Source organism: Melanotaenia boesemani, chromosome 10, assembly GCF_017639745.1.
Source record: "Melanotaenia boesemani isolate fMelBoe1 chromosome 10, fMelBoe1.pri, whole genome shotgun sequence".
NCBI lineage: Eukaryota > Metazoa > Chordata > Actinopteri > Atheriniformes > Melanotaeniidae > Melanotaenia > Melanotaenia boesemani.
In genome coordinates, this window is record NC_055691.1 from 20,560,244 (window position 1) to 20,576,892 (window position 16,649).

The 16,649-nt window shown below is 36.3% G+C and overlaps 2 protein-coding genes across 9 annotated transcripts in view; both read right to left on the bottom strand.

Moving 5' to 3' along the window:
- Positions 1 to 10,043, bottom strand: LOC121647484 (mannose-binding protein-like). 2 transcript variants are annotated; one of them, XM_041996981.1, is made up of 5 exons: positions 9,917 to 10,043; positions 9,397 to 9,556; positions 9,125 to 9,202; positions 8,421 to 8,486; positions 1 to 509 (listed from the first exon to the last, which is right to left on the bottom strand). In XM_041996981.1, the coding sequence occupies exons 2-5, from the start codon at positions 9,539 to 9,541 to the stop codon at positions 130 to 132; spliced, it is 669 nt and encodes a 222-aa protein (XP_041852915.1). In that variant the 5' UTR covers positions 9,542 to 9,556; positions 9,917 to 10,043; the 3' UTR covers positions 1 to 129. The 2 variants fall into 2 exon arrangements, with proteins under 2 accessions (XP_041852915.1, XP_041852914.1); XM_041996980.1 differs by lacking the exons at positions 8,421 to 8,486; positions 9,125 to 9,202; positions 9,397 to 9,556; positions 9,917 to 10,043 and adding exons at positions 1,099 to 1,164; positions 1,613 to 1,699; positions 2,591 to 2,760; positions 3,092 to 3,195.
- LOC121647485 (mannose-binding protein C-like) overlaps positions 6,576 to 16,649 on the bottom strand; it is a 27,602-nt gene continuing 17,528 nt past the window's right edge. Inside the window, exons 2-6 of one of the 7 annotated variants that reach the window (XR_006011854.1) lie at positions 16,452 to 16,621; positions 14,146 to 14,223; positions 13,566 to 13,631; positions 12,099 to 12,559; positions 6,576 to 6,793 (exon numbers count right to left, since the gene is read on the bottom strand). Coding sequence is in view for 6 of the 7 variants with exons in the window: in XM_041996987.1 (XP_041852921.1) it covers positions 12,180 to 12,559; positions 13,566 to 13,625; positions 14,140 to 14,227; positions 16,456 to 16,599 (672 nt within the window). In the remaining variant the exon portion in view is untranslated. Of the gene's footprint in view, positions 6,794 to 11,893; positions 12,560 to 13,565; positions 13,632 to 14,139; positions 14,228 to 16,451; positions 16,622 to 16,649 lie in introns of those variants that run through there. The other 6 variants (XM_041996987.1, XM_041996984.1, XM_041996983.1 and 3 more) reach the window with 6 other exon arrangements.

Consider the following 16,649-nt stretch of genomic DNA (forward strand, 5'->3'; position numbering starts at 1 on the left):
TGTCTATTTATAATGTAGTTCATTTTCTTATGCACCTGGCTGTAATACGTTTTAATGTTTAATGTAAAGCACATTCATATAAAGTAAATCAAAGGTATAAAAAGTGACTGCATTGCAGATGGGAGCTTTCTATAGCTGACAGATGATGTAAGCATTCAGAGAGCAGTCAGGTGTCACTCGCCAGATGCCGTTATCTGACATGGAGCAGCCAGTGTCCTGGATGGATTTATCTGGCTGGGACTCTCCCCATTTGGTAAAAGTCAGAGGTCGACTGTTCATGTCAGCCTCAAAATTCCCCTCTGCTTTTTTATTCTTGACATTGATCCAGGCTTTTTTATCAACTTCATCAAACAGCTGCTTCAGCTTGCTGTTCTCCTCCTCACTCTGGGGCAGAGCCAGCTCGAGGCCTTGTTGGGAGCAGAACTCAACGGCCTTTGAGAACGAACCGTTATCCTTGTTGGAAACAAAGTATTTCTGACCAGCCTTCCGCACAAACTTAAAGTTTATAGCTGAAAAAGGAGAACAAAATGAATTATTAAAAAATAAAACAACATCAACAAAGATTTAAAAAGTAGACTGTGTTTAAAACAAACAAACAAAAAGAAAAGAAAAAAAAAGAAAAGAAAAAATCCTGCACACGGTTGAATTTATAATCTTTTCAGTTTTGCTTTCAAGAGCATTACTGTGAAATTTATCCACAATTGTAGACACAGATTTTTATAGATTACTGAAACTGCCCCTTTTGTATTTGAAAGATATTTTGCCTCTGTGAAGTACTCCTTTAACGTCTAATCCTGTAGCTTACCATTCATTCATTCATTCATTCATTCATTCATTCATTCATTCATTCATTCATTCATTTTCTATACTGCCTAATCCAATTCAAGGTCATGGTGAAGCTGGTGCCTATCCCAGCAACTAGCAGGTGAAAGGCAGGATGTACCCTGGACAGATCACCAGTCCATCACAGGGCCACTGTTTCCAGTTACCCTCATGTAACATGTTATATATTCTGTAATGCAGAGACTTCAACACTTTCCATGCATATACACTTAATTCCAAAATGTGACACTTTAAAGTCTTGAACAGATTACTTACCCAGCTCTAATTTAGCACTGGTCTTCTTTAATGTGTCAACATCCCGTTCAACAGAATCAAATATATCTGAGTTGAACAGAATAAGTGCAGTCATTAAAGTTCATCAAGATCCACTTCATTAATGTCAATTCTGTACCAATTAAGTACTTGTCATTTTCTTAATTCAAAATGCTTTGCACCTCATTTAATGTAGACTACATATCAAGACTTGTAAAAAGTATGAAGAATGAATTTGTTGCTATTAAAAATACATTGCTGGATTTTCATGATTTACCCCCGTACCATTTACTGGTAATAACTGATACCTTCTGACCTACACTTTGTGCAGGTTATATAAATAAGAAAAGCAGGATTTAAACTAAACCTGTCTCTTCACAAATTTTAAAAAGCTAATTAGTAAATATATTTGTATTATCTGGTAGCATTGAATGACTATGTGCAAATAAATACTATATTAACATTACTTTTATCATTTCAATAAATATATAAAGTTGCCACTTTCAACAGTAATTACCCCGTCCACACATTATAACTAGTCCAGGTGGCCCAATATCTCCATGCATTCCAACAACTCCAGGTTTTCCCTTCTGTCCTGGAGTTCCTGTATACAAGCAAAAACCAGAATTAGCTTTATAGGCATTTACAAAGCTGAATTTAACTCATGTTATTCATTACTCTCAGTGTACTTACACAGGAGTTGATATAACAACCAAGAACATGCACAACACAAAACTTTAGAATGGCTAACCCTAACCCTTACTGGTTGCAGTGGTTAAAAACATAAATATTTAATGTTTAAATGGAAGAAACCACCGACAGATACCCATTCCTATAAGAAAAGAAGATTTTTGGTTTACCATAAGATACATAATTATCCTGTTTGTGCTTTTCTATTTTATGCAGAAGAATCATAATTAAAAGATGTATTTATTTCAGCTGGCGATTGTGGTTTCTTTGTGTGGTCTTAAGATAAATTCAAGACTGACTAGCATTATGAGACTGATCCATAATTAGCACAATATTGTCTTTTCATAGGAAAATGGTGCCCCTGTGTTTTATTAATCATTAATAATGTGGTATTGAGTTCACTACAGGTGTTTTATATACTGTCAGAAGGCTCTTTTTCATGTCTTTTGTTTTGAGCCTGTTAGCCTTCAAAGCTGTTTAACCTCCCATGTGTGGCGCCAAAGTACACAAGCATGATATCCCAAGATGTTATGCCTGATTTACATAAAAAGAAAAACAATAACCTTTAGAATTGAAGAAATATCCTGGTTTAAAAAGAAAGCAGTTGGCTGTTATTTTATAGAGTGATATGCCCAACTTTAAAGCTCTCTACACTGACATAAAAATAAAAGGTTTCTTGGGAGGGGATTGCTGTGTTAGAAACTTAAACTACAATACTGTTTGGATAATGTTCTGCTCTTTTTACTGCTCAGTTTTCCACAGGAGACAAAAATAATCCTGTTAAACTGAAGGCAATGACTTTTACCTATAATTCCAGTTACTCCGTTGGATCCTTTATCTCCTGGATCTCCTTTTTCACCTTTTTCACCTTTGGGACCTTGAAGACCCTCCAGCTGACTGTAACCTGTACATGCCATCAAGCAGAGGGCGTAGAACAGAAAATAAAGTCTCATCTTCTCTATTTTTGTTGTATTTCTGTAAAAGAATCATTACAATTTTTAGTTGCCATGAAAAATACATTTGCAACTTAAGACAAACTACACAAAACAAAATCAGGTTAATTCATTTCACAACTTTAACAGTAAGCTCTTAAATCTCTTATCCTGTCTGCATTAGTTTTTACACTGATACCAAATGAAGGCTGGTAATAAAATGTTTACCAGTAGACAGTGAATGGGGTCCTACTAATCATTTTTCATCTTGTAATACTTAAAAACATTGAATGCTTCATACAAATAAGTAATCAAGTTATTCAGAAGTTTTCTAATTATATTAATGTTTTAATAATCGTTAGAAAGAAACTCACGGATTAAATAGGAACTATTTCTTATGTGCTGTTCCTTTGCTGTTTCAAGACAAAATATGAGGAAAAACAGCCCAGAGGGAACAAAAAGCAGCAAAAAAATGTGACAAATTAAACAGAAAAGAGAACCATAAGTATTAGGTAAGATGTTTATCCTTTGGTGAGAGGAAGAAACCCTGATTGGACTAGTTTTAGCATCCTGTTATTCTGGTAACTTCCTCATTGAAGGAGGGACAGCAGACCCGCTGTCCATGTTTTCCTACAAGTCTAAAACCATCTTGTTTGTTAACAGTTAGTTGAGTCTGAAATTAGAAGCGAGTAAAATAAAAACTGAGATGGCTGGAAAATGGAAATGTACATGTTCACTAGGAAGACATCAAATGTGTTTTTAAATAGAAAATGCACAAAAATTACATGAAAAATAGACAAAAGCATAAATCAGTGTTTGTGATCAAACTGTAAGAAACCGTCTGATGGATATGAAATATACAGAAAACCCTAATAAAACATCTCTATTTCACTATTTCAAACAACTCAAACCTAAATAAATGATAGTGGTGATATTATGGTTTTCTTTTCTTTTTTTCTTTTAAATTTCTTTACTCCTTTGTTGAACAGTTGTTTACTTTCCACTACACCTTTCAACCTCAGGATGTCTGTATAGCAGCATGCTCAACGGCCTATTACAGGATGCAAGGACCATGTTATGCAGACCAGGTCTGTTTGATTGTCTTATGCAAAAGTAATATGGTTCAATATGATTTAAAATGTATGTAAAATTAAAATTTTTGTTGAAACAGCCAGTTGCTTTATGTAATGTTTGGCTTTGAAAGTATGCAGTAATTCTATATTGTCACCGGGATGGTGACTTTTCAAACTGAGGGTAGTTGCAAGCATAGATGGCAGAGTTGAGCCAAGAGGGTAGAGTCTATAAAAGGGGGGTGGAGAGTTCACTTGGGTCTTTCTCCCTGATGCACCATACCTAAGAGCAGCATGCAGCAGATGCCTTTGTGTGGTGGGATTTAATGCTCAAGATAAAATCTTCAGTTGTGGCTTCAACAGAACAGTCAGGACACAATTTTTCAGTCACCTCTATGCACCTGCAGCAGTGAGAAAAAGGAGTGGATGTCTGTTAGTGATGGGATGTTTGGCTCTTTTGGCTTGGCTCCCAAAGAGGAGCCGACTCTTTTGGTTCCCGAACGGCTCTTAATTTAGCGTCTTTTTAGCCCCATTAATTTACCTTAACTTCGCAAAAATTAATGAATGGTGTTTTGAAAACCTGTCTGTGTTCAGCATTTTTATGAGAAGCCTTATATTTGCCTCCTTGTAAGCATTTATTGTGATACAAAAACGGACCCCCTGCGGTCGGGGCTCTGCACCCGGAACCTCTCGCCTCAGCGCGGCGCACGACGGTCTCACCCTTGCTGTCCCACCGCACGCCTACGGGTACCCACCTTAATGTCTCCGCCTCGGGACCGGGCCGGCGCTTACCGGGCTGTGGTTCGCTGAACCTGTGCACGAACTTACAGAAATCTTGCTTTTAACTCTACTGTAAAAAAAGAGAAAGAAACCCCCGGTTTCATCTGAGTTTACAAAATAGGAAACGGCATGGTGAATATCATTATTTGATGGTGAACCTCAAGGCTGATCCAGATTAATCCAGAACCTACGGACAAATTCTCCCTGGTGCTGTGTGGCTGCCATTTTATTTATATCTCTATAATTTTTGTGTGAAGTATCATAAAGTATGGGAAAGTCAGATACAGCTAAAATGATGTATTCTTCCACGTTGAAAGTGTTTGCAGACTGCGCTGCATACCTGCTCTCATTGATCAGGCAATGAAGCCCAACGCTGATTGGTTGTGGTGCCATGTGACAACAACAAAAATTGAACATTTTTCTATTTTCTTGTGTTGTGTACCCCCATGTGCACGTCTACGTAAACAAGCACAATATTTCACATGCACGAATGTCGCCTGTCACTTGGCTGGAGGATGCAGCAATTTTCACGTCATCGTGCAAGTTTCAGAGGAAATTAATGGAGAAGGAGCCATGTGTCGAGCCCATAAGGCTGACAGTTGTGTGGCAATCTTCACTGGCTAGACAACAATATCCTGATGAAGAACTGTGTGTCTGTTTACGTGCAGCTGATTGCTGACATAGGCAAAATTGCCTATAGAAAATACCTAAAAAAAAAAAATTAAAAAAGAAAAAACTCTCCCTTTTTTTGTGCCCCTGTGCGATTTTGTTCTTAAACAGCCCTTCATGCTTTGTATAAGAGTACAGCATCAAAAATGTTCATGAATATTCAGAATATTTCAACACATGAGCTCCACATTTACCTGGTGTGTTAACATGCCTTAAAGCCGTGGGTTGCAGACCCATTTTCAGTGATTTCAGTGGCCTTTACCTGGACAAAATGTTGTCATGAGAACCACAAGAGGGGGTCACTTTATATGGTGGCTGGGAAGTGAATGTGAATGTGATTACATTTTGTGGGTGACTGAGATCACTGTCTGGATCCAGTAAAGGATTCTTTACTATTGGGAGATAGGAATAGTTTTGCCATTAAAGCTTCTAACTAAACCGATAATGCCCAGAGTCACTGAAAAAAAAAAAAAAAAAAAAAATCAAGATGATGTCATGGTAGATGTTATAATCTGACATTGTTTGACCCCGATCATATTGACATTCTGGATCTGAGGAGATGAATCTACAGTACATGGGAAACTGGTTGGGCTTTTGTCTTTTGGCATTTTTCTGAGTAACCTTGCTGTTTTGATTCCCACAGACCCTTAAAACAGCCATCATCAAGCCACTACTGAGAAAGAAAAATCTAGACTCGTCACTCATGAGCAGCTACAGCCTGATATCAAACCTCTCCCGTCTTAGTAAGATAAGAGAAAAAGCTGTCTTTCAACAGTTACATAACGTCTTGACACTGAATAACTGTTTTGATGTCTACCAATCAGTATTTTTTTTTTTTTTTTTTTTTGGCCACATTACAGCACTGAGACTTCTCTAGTTAAGGTTCTGAACGACATCTGCTTGAGCACAGATATTGGAAACATTTTTATCCATACTATTGAATCTCAGAACTGCATTTGACACAGTCGACCATAACATCTTACTAGACTGGCTGAAAAACTGGGTAGGACTTTCTGGCACGACAAACAATTGGTTTGAGTCCCATTTAAAGGACAGGGGCTACTTTGTGTCTATAGGTAACTATAAATCTGAGCAAACAAAAATAACCTATGGAGTTCCCCAAGGCGCCATCTTGGAGTCACTGCTGTTCAACATCTACATGCTGCCACTTGCTCAAAATATGAAAAACAGATAAATATGTTACCATAACTATGCTGATGACACTCAGATCTACATAACCATGTCACAAAGAGACTATAGTCTAACTTCTGCTCCCAGAATCAGAGTTTAAACATTGAAGAGGCAGCTTTTAGTCTTTATTTTCGTCCCATGTGAAATAAATTCCCAGAAAACTGGAGGTTTACCATTTACCATTTAATGCTTTTAAGGTTTTATGTAAAGCCCTTTGAATTGCTTTATACATGAAATGTGCCAAACAAATAAGGTTGCCTTGCCTTGAAAAATGCAATCTTAAATCACTGAAGATTTAAGACTGCTTTGAGGATATGCATTTTTTTGGTGCATGCTTTAAGAAGAAATATTCTTTATTCTGCTCACTTTGAACAAGTCTGAAATGAAGTTGTTAATATAAAGTAAATCAAAGGTATAAAAAGTGACTGCATTGCAGATGGGAGCTTTCTATAGCTGACAGATGATGTAAGCATTCAGAGAGCAGTCAGGTGTCACTCGCCAGATGCCGTTATCTGACATGGAGCAGCCAGTGTCCTGGATGGATTTATCTGGCTGTGATTCTCCCCATTTGGTAAAATTCAGAGGTCGACTGTTCATGTCAGCCTCAAAATTCCCCTTTACTTTTTTTATTCTTGACATTGATCCAGGCTCTTTTAGCAACTTCATCAAACAGCTGCTTCAGCTTGCTGTTCTCCTCCTCACTCTGGGGCAGAGCCAGCTCGAGGCCTTGTTGGGAGCAGAACTCAACAGCCTTTGAGAACGAAACCTTTATCTTTGTTGGAGACAAAGTATTTCTGAAGGAGAACAGGACGGCATGAATAAGTGAAAAACCATCTGATCCTTATACATACAAATAACACCATAATGGTGGTGAAATACATAACGTTGTTTACTTAACGACATTTTAGCTATATGTCACTCAGAGAGAACCAAGCTCAGTGTTCAACAAAAAAAATTAATAAAATCTACATAAGTTTGGGAACCCATGAAACCCAAACTGGTTCATTATAAGTCTGAAAAGATTGTAGGATGCTGGTAAAAATACATAAATATAAACCTAATGTAATAATCTGTAGATATCATAAACCAATATTTTATTCCCAATGAAAAATGGAAAACATATAAAATGTCACAATGTTTCTGAATCATGTTAGTTTATGGTGTTTAATTTACATGACCTGTATTTGTGGATGATACGGTAAATTCTGAAAACAGACTGTAAACATTTCTATTTCAGATACTCTGCTTCTGCAAGGTGCTCGTTCTGCTGCTGCTGCGTTTTAGCATTTACTTTGTCTTTTTTTTATCTAACTTTTAAAAAAAACAGAGAAATAAACATTTGTTTATGTTTACTTCTGTGGAGTAGAGCTCTCCTACTTTTGGTCTGATTAAACTATTGTGAACATGGGACTGGTTCACCAGAAAGCACCGAGGTTCTGAGACTCCAGCACAACACTGGAGCAGAGCCAGGACAGTGTCTGTCTGAAAGCACTGCTGGTAAAAGCAAATATGAGATTAGCCTTGTCAGTTTTGAGACAGAAAATAATTTTTGGGACACACCCCTTGAACACAGTGATATCTTGACATTCTGTGATTCTTTTTTTATCACATTATTTAATGTACATGTTGAAATGTTCAAAGTCTCATAGTTTTTACGTGAAGTAAAATTACTCTGGAAATTCTTGTTAATTTCTGAAGGCATGTCTCCACAGATTAATGAACCTCCACCTTTATTTCAGAGACTCTGCCTCTGTAAAGTGTTCATTCTATGCCTTACTTGCTGGACTCGTTTTCTATTAAATGTGATTAGTTGCTTTTCTAGCCTTCTGTTGCCACCATTTGAACTGGTTTTAGATGTGCTGCAGTCACTCAATGACAGACGAGCTATTGTTTTCCATGAACTGGTTAAATTTAATTGTAATTAGCTGTGATTAATCACCATCCACACAGATTTATTTCCAAAATACCTTAAAGTCATTAATAGGATACTTACCCAGCTCTAACTTAGCAATGGTCTTCCTTAATGTTTCAACATCCTCTTCAAATGAACCAAAGGCGTCTGAGTTGAAGAGAATAAGTTCAGTTACTGAAGTTTATTCAGATTATTCAGAAGTTCACAACTAAAATCAAACATGGAATCTCAATCTATTAAATGTCTCTTCCTTTTAGTCACAACAATGTTAATATTTACTTTGCAATTTAATGTAAACTGGATTCCAACACTTTATGAAATATTTAACATGACACATACATTTGCATTCAATGACCACTTTTATTTCCACTAAATAATATTTTGTTCCTATTAATAAATAGCAATGAATTTGACTGAATTACCCTATTTTTTATTTTTCATTTTATAATTAATTACCACAGTTTTACTGGTGACATATCTTGCTTCTTTACTGGGTAAGGTTTATAAACGTGTGTAACTAAAACCAGTTTCTTATAGGATTAGATCTTACAAAAACTAATAAGTATTAACTGGTAATACTGTGATACTACTGTATTATAAGTTATAATAAATTAAATACTACCCTTACAACAACCATTCATTCATTCATTTTCTTTACCACTTCGTGGAATTCAGGGTCGCCAGCGATCAGCAGGGAAGCGGCAGCGTTCACCTCGGACAGGTCACCAGTATTGCAGTACAACCATCTACTAACTAGCTGACTTGTTAGGTGTGATTGTAGTCACCTCTTTTACAGTTTAAAACTGGTCCAGGTGGTCCATATGGTCCACGAAATCCAACTGGTCCCCATATTCCAGGTAATCCTGGGTCAAAATAAGAATAAGAACCCGAATCAGCTTTACTGGCCAAGTTATTTTGTACATGTAGAAATAATTTAACTGCAGTTCTCATTGCTCTCAGTGTACTTACACATGAATAACTGATATCATAGATGAGCGCACTGACAACACAAAGGTTGGAAGTAAAACAAAAGACAGCTTCTTCCTCAGAGACAAACCTGGGGTTCCAGGATAACCTGGATCTCCCTTGGGTCCTGCCATTCCTGGATCTCCTTTATCACCTTTGGGACCAGGAAGACCCTCCAGCTGACTGTAGACTGTACGAGCCGTCAAGCAGAAGACACAGAGAAGATAAAACCTCATCTTCTCAATGGAATTCTGTAAAATATTGTTATAATTTCTTTGATTAACTTTCATATTCAATATATTTAACATGTTATAAAGTGTAGAAAACAAATTAATTAATGAATTAATTTGACAACTCTAACAGTAATAACTTCACTTTGTTATTACAATTTATGTCTCCTTGTTTCCCCTTTTAACACTGATTCTAAACAAAAGGTGGAAATAATTAAGTGTTTACCAATAACCAAAATACTAAATGGCTTCAGCTACTTCCACTAAGTTTCTCATCTTGTAAACATAGAAAACATGTTGTATTCTCCACTCCAAGAAGTAATAACAAGAAAGTAGGTAATGATATTAACTTATATTAATTATTGTTAGAAAAAAACTGACAGGTTAAATTGTAATTATCTTCAATTTGCTGCCTTTTTTTGCTGTTTCCAGACACAAGTGATGAGGAAAACTGCTTAAAAAGCTGTTTTCTTTGTCCAGCCAGGAGAAAATTAAAGTTAAAAACTGCAAACATGAAGCACTAAAGAGAAAAGTGAGTATTAGCTAATATGTTGTTCATCCTTTTGGAAGAGGAAGAGACCCTGATTGGACTATTTTAACACGCAATCATTCTTGTGGACATGATTTCCTCACAGAAGGACGGACACCAGAATCACTGTTTCCTAAAGGTCTAAATGACATCTTGTAACACTAAAGACATTAAAGATGCTTTTTATTTAGCTTTCTTTTTAACCCACTTGTTGAAAAGATTGTGGCACTCATGAATATATTCTCATAAAAACACCTGAAGTACTCTGAACGAAATCCGGACATGTTTGAATAAGCCTATGTGTAGTCTCTGCTGTGTATAGGTTTTCAGATGTCAGATTTTATTTGGTAATTTACACATTTTGTTCTTTTAAAATAAATGAACTGCACTAACACTTTAATTTACATTAAGGTAATTGGAAACTGTGCCATCAGTTTGTGGTTCCGTCCTTTTTATTAACAAATATTGCCTTTCTTCATCCCAGTCATACCCCCAAACACCATATTAATATTTGCTACAAGATACTGTAGATCATGCCCTGCAGAGTGAACAAATCTTTCATGGCCATGGAGATTTATTTGCAGACAGAAATTCACTAAAACCAGGAAATAACATATGAAAGGAGGAAATTACAATGTTATAGTTTTTTTTTTTCTTCTTTTTTTTGCTGTTGTTTGCTTCTTTTCTTCTTTATATGGAGCATTCACACATATACTTTATTTACTTTAAGCTGATTGGAAACTGTCATCAGTGTGTGGTTACATCTTTTTTATACACACACATGCACATCTGATAGTTTCCTTATCTCTGCCTCAACTTTGTCCATGTCTACACATGATCCTTCAGTCCTGTGCTCTTTTTTATGGTCATTTTCGCAAATCATTGACTGTTTTTTCAGCTTTTTCAGTTCATGAAAATAATTAATAGATTTACAAAACACATATGACACAAAACAATTTAATTGCTGAACATACTGGCTTGGTAAAACATGCCTAGAAAGATGATTAATGAAATTACTTAATGTTTTCAAAGTAGTTCTTTGTTTGTTATTGATTTTTTTTTCTTCACATCAAACATTGGGGTTTCCTGCTGATTTCCAAACCTACTTTAGAACTTGTCTGCTTGGTCAGTCTAAAACAAACTGAAAATCAAAACCTGGTTTTAGCCTACAAGGGGAGTTATGAGCCACTTTTTACTCAAAATTTTACGTTCCAGATAAAAATGTACAAGTACAGTAAATTGTGCATAATGCACCACACTTACATCCTTTCCACTAAATACAGTTTTCCTTACAAAATATAGTCTTGAATTTTATAATCAATAGGTCAAAAAGCATTAGAAAAAAAAACACAGAGGGAAAACTTATTTAAATTACAGGGGTTTAAATTGTATCATTGCAAAAAATATGATCTCAGTGAAGAAGCTGCTCTGAACAATTTTAAAAAAATGGAAAATTTAACATGTGAAGATTCAGATTTTTAGGCTCAGGTTAGAATTTTTTCATTTTTTTTTTTTTTATTTTTTTAACATGTCCTGTCCAGCATCATAGCAAAAAAACTGATAGTCTGGTGTATCATGCTGAACAAATTTGCTCTGCCAAGGGGAGGCCTTTAAAACAGCAAAAAGAAAACCAAGAAGAGTCTCGGCTCTGAGTAGAAATGAAAGTATACAAAGATAAAAAATGTTCGTTATTATTAGTAACCAGCTATAAAAATCTGTTCATTAATTTAGATGAAACTTTTTCTCATTTGTAAACTCTGGCTCTTTCAAACTGTTATTCTCAGACTGGAGCAACACAGTTAAAAACTGTAGATTCAATCATGGTGACGTCTGCTTGTAAAATTCTTTTTATTGTTTTCTTGTTATATGAAAAATGAACTCTTGAACATCAGAAAATGTGAGACTACTTTGCATATATACATTTTGTTGTAGTGCATGCATTAGAAAGAAAGGATTATGATTCTGCACTTGTACGGCTTACATTATGTTTTTTTTTTTTTGTTTTTTCATTAATTCATTTTTTCTAAATGTAATTTTGAACAAGTCTGAAATGAAGTTGTTAATATAAAGTAAATCAAAGGTATAAAAAGTGACTGCGTTGCAGATGGGAGCTTTCTACAGCTGACAGATGATGTAAGCATTCAGAGAGCAGTCAGGTGTCACTCGCCAGATGCCGTTATCTGACATGGAGCAGCCAGTGTCCTGGATGGATTTATCTGGCTGTGATTCTCCCCATTTGGTAAAAGTCAGAGGTCGACTGTTCATGTCAGCCTCAAAATTCCCCTCTGCTTTTTTATTCTTGACATTGATCCAGGCTCTTTTATCAGCTTCATCAAACAGCTGCTTCAGCTTGTTGTTCTCCTCCTCACTCTGGGGCAGAGCCAGCTCGAGGCCTTGTTGGGAGCAGAACTCAACGGCCTTGAAGAACGAACCTTTATCCTTGTTGGAGACAAAGTATTTCTGACCAGCCTTCTGCACAAAGTCAAAGTTTATAGCTGAAAAAGGAGAACAGAACGGCATGAATAAGTGAAAAACCATCTGATCCTTATATGATACATACAAATAACACCATAATGGTGGTGAAATACATAACGTTGTTCACTTAACAACATTTTAGCTATATGTTACTCAGAGAGAACCAAGCTCAGTGTTCAAGAAAACAGCTTAAGCTTATTTTGTATTTAAAATATAAAGGGACCACATTATAACTCTGGCTCTAAAAGGTTGTGGTGCTGGCAGAGTAAATATAAACATTAGTAAATGATTTATAAAATGTCATAACCCAATATCATTTTTAAAGTAGAAAACATGAAATGTTTAAACATAACAGTTTAGCATTTTGCCCCAGTCTATTTTGAAGGCACTGTGTTCATTCCTAGTAGTGTTGCTGAATCCATACAGTTATTTCCATCCCAACATCAGAGTTTGCTTTTATATGTGTATTTATTCAAGAAGATCATGAGTAATGTCTACAGATTTTTATACATGTCTCTTGAACAGAGAGATATCTTAGAATTCTGGGAATCTTTTGATAACATTATATTAAAATGTTTAAAGTCTTCACAGTTTTACATGAAGAAAAATGACTGAAACTGATTACTCCACAGTTTATAAATGTAGGCTGCTGCAGATGACTGAAGCTTTTATTTCAGATTTTTCCTCTATAAGGTAGAGTATAAGGCTTTTGTTTCCCCCATTCTCACTTTTTTAGATGGGCTGCAGCCAACAAATTCAGAATGACCTCATTTTTTCCATTAAATAGTAAAATGTCTCACTTTAAATATATGATTTTTGCTTTTTGTATGTTCTATTGAGAATACAATATTGATTTATATATGTTCAATTTTTTCATGTTTTACACACATTTTACACTTAAAAAAAGTTGTGCAATGTAGAATTAAAAAAACACTAACAGGTATACTTAACCACCAGTCTCAAACACTTACTTACTTACTTACTTAAACAAATGCTGTACTTTAAAGCACTGAACAGGACACTTACCCAGCTCTAACTTTGCAGTGGTCTCCTTTAATTTTTCAACTTCCATTTGAAATGAAGCAAAGTCATCTGAAGTGAACAGAATAAGTTCAGTTAAGTTTTTCAGATGAAGTTCACAGCTGAAACATGTTGAATATAAACCAACTAAGAACTTATTTTTATTTATTTAATTCACAGCAATATGCAACTTAAAATGTTACATAAACTGTAAGTTAGTACTTTATGAAGCATTTAATGTTCCAGATAAAAATGGGAGTAAATTGTGCATGATGCACACACTTACAACCTTTCCACTAAATACAGATTGCCTTACAAAATACAGTCCTGAATTTCATTAAATGACCCTGAGTCAAGTTTCTACTGGTGAGGAAGTATTTTAAAAAATTCAGTTTCCTGAAGAATTAAAGCTTTCGAAGGCTTTTAACTAAATGGTTAAAGCACGTTGCTTTCTGCAACCTGCTGGAATGCTTTTAATGTTTTATGTAAAGCACTTTGAATTGTCTTGTACATGAAATGTGGTGTATAAATAAATTTGCCCTGTCTTGCCTAAATGTATTAGGTTGCTGCATTTAAATGTGGTCACCTTGTCCACAGAAAGCAGCTGGTCCAGGTCGTCCACGTGGTCCAGGGAATCCAGGTGGTCCCGGCGGTCCAGATGGTCCTGGGAGAAAACAAGAATAAGAACCAGAACCAGATGTGTACAGGAAGAACAAAAAGAATGCAAAAGGAAATAAATATTGAAAGGCCATAATTCATTGTATGTCACAGTGTCAAACAGAACTGGACTGCTTTGTCAGGCTTGTCCCATTTACTGTTTCTGTATATAGCCTAGCTTAATCATGGACTTTGTTGTGCACTTTATTGTTTGCTGTGTATGTGATTTAGTTTTGGGTGTGAAAATGGGCAAGACAGCTGATTAGTGATTAGTGACAGCTGGCATCTGCCCTCTCTGCCAGATGTTGGCAAGAAGATGATTAAAATAAAAAAGGAAAGATGTAGGACTGAGAGTGACGCCACAGGCACAAGTGGCAGGAGGAAAGCACAGAAACGGAGAAGATGTCCAGAAACAGGATGCAAGCAGACTGGGCAGCGGCAGAGGAGGTGAATCTGGAGACGACAGCCAACGACTGAGCTACAGATCGCAGTGACGCTGGAGGCGGCTGGAGGGATTGCTTACCGGACCAAAACTTTTGTTTTGTTTTGTTTGGTTTTTCTCTGCAGATTTTGCATGATTTGGGATCAGTCAACATATGTTGTTTCCTCACAGCAGCATCAAGCCAGATGTTTATTACTTTTAGTATTTTATACCTACATTCATTTTACAGATGGAAATGAGGGAGTCATGCTTGTGCAGAATGGAGGAAGCGAGGCAGCTTTGTTTGTGTGTGTGTATGCATGTGTGTGACTGTGTGTGAGGGAGACTATAACAAGTGTTTTCTTTTTTGAAAATTGTTAAGTTGTCTATTATGGTGAGTGAAGGCTTGTTTTATTTTAAAAGGCAAGAATAGTTTTTTTATCGTGTGAAGCACTTTGTGTTGCCTTCGGCTTGAAAAGCGGTTTAGAAATAAAGTTTGATTTGATTTGTGAAAGCTTTATATCAATTAATGCATATTTCTGTGCAATTTTAAGAAAAATATTCAGATTAAACAAAATTGAATAATTATCAATGTTTACTGCTTGATTCAGTATATCAAATTGTTTGATATTGGGGTGAACTAAACCTTTTGAACTATTCGTATTTAAACTGTAATAAAGCTTCAAAGCTGTTGTAAGAAGAGACTTTTAGCTCTGTTACGGCTGGCAGCGCTACAGCCACAAGGGACTGAAGCGCTGATCAATCCAAGGAGCTGCAGTCGTACAAATTAAGAGTGACAGTACAGGTCCCGCCTCCTCGACGCCCGATTGGCCCAAGGACGGAGTGCTTCAGGGAGGACCGACCAATCCCTGGAGACCTCCTGCATTAAATCTATACCTGCACCAGCAATCGAGGAAGACTGTGGACAGTGGGACACAACCTGTCAGCAACTGGACTTGTGTGTGAAACCCGTTAATCGGGACACTTTCTGTTTGATTAGACAAATAATTGTTAACCCTCTAAGGGACACTTTTAGTTTGGTTTGTATTACATTTTGGTTTCTTTTTGGACAGGTCGACATACGGATGGCGTTTATTTGTTTGTGAACCCATTTATGTTATATTGTGACAAATAAATTCTGGATTTTTATTTCATCTGGTGTTCGACTCACTATGTTCCGTCCTCCTGACTCCTAGAAGTAGGAGGTCGTAACAGCTCTTTCAAAATCAGAAGTATTCATTTTCACAGGGGAACGCTTTAGTGTGAAGCTTCAAGAGCGTTTAAACATTATTTCCATTTGGGTTCAATGCAACTTTTATTTTAAATGTTTTCACTTTAAAATGTTTTCACAGAAAAAGAGGTATCTGGGTTGGATGCTGATTTAGTAGCAAAAATATTAGGGGTCTAGAAGTGCAGTTCCAGAACGGCGGGTCTGTATTTGAAGGTCTCCGGGTCTGCAGACACATACTATTTAGATTGTCGTTCATTCTTACAGCAGTGGAAATTTGTGCTGAATTTGAAATTGTTCTTTATCTTTAGTTGACATTTGTTCTTTGTCAAAGTGGAAAATTCATTTGATTTATGAAAAAACAGAAACTGCAATGTAACATCATCATGACTGCTTTTGAAAGAAAAATGTCTAAAAGGGTTTTAAAAAATGTGTTGCTCCATCATTTGGTAGAAGAACTTCTTTACTGCGTAGTTTTCCTCAGAGATGGAAAAAAAAAACAAAATAAAAAATAACCCTGTGAAAGCAATGACACAAATTTCGGTTGGCAAATTGTGAAGTAAAAGGGAAACAAAATCGGTTTCACCTTCTAGTCCCGGACGACCAGGTTCTCCCCTGGGTCCTGCCATTCCTGGATCTCCTTTGTCACCTTTGGGACCAGGAAGACCGTCCAGCTGACTGTAGACTACACGAGCCATCAAGCAGTGGACACAGAAAAGAAGGTAGAGCTTCATCTTCTCAATGTTGTGGTGAATTCTGTGAAATGTTATATTTTTTTATTCAT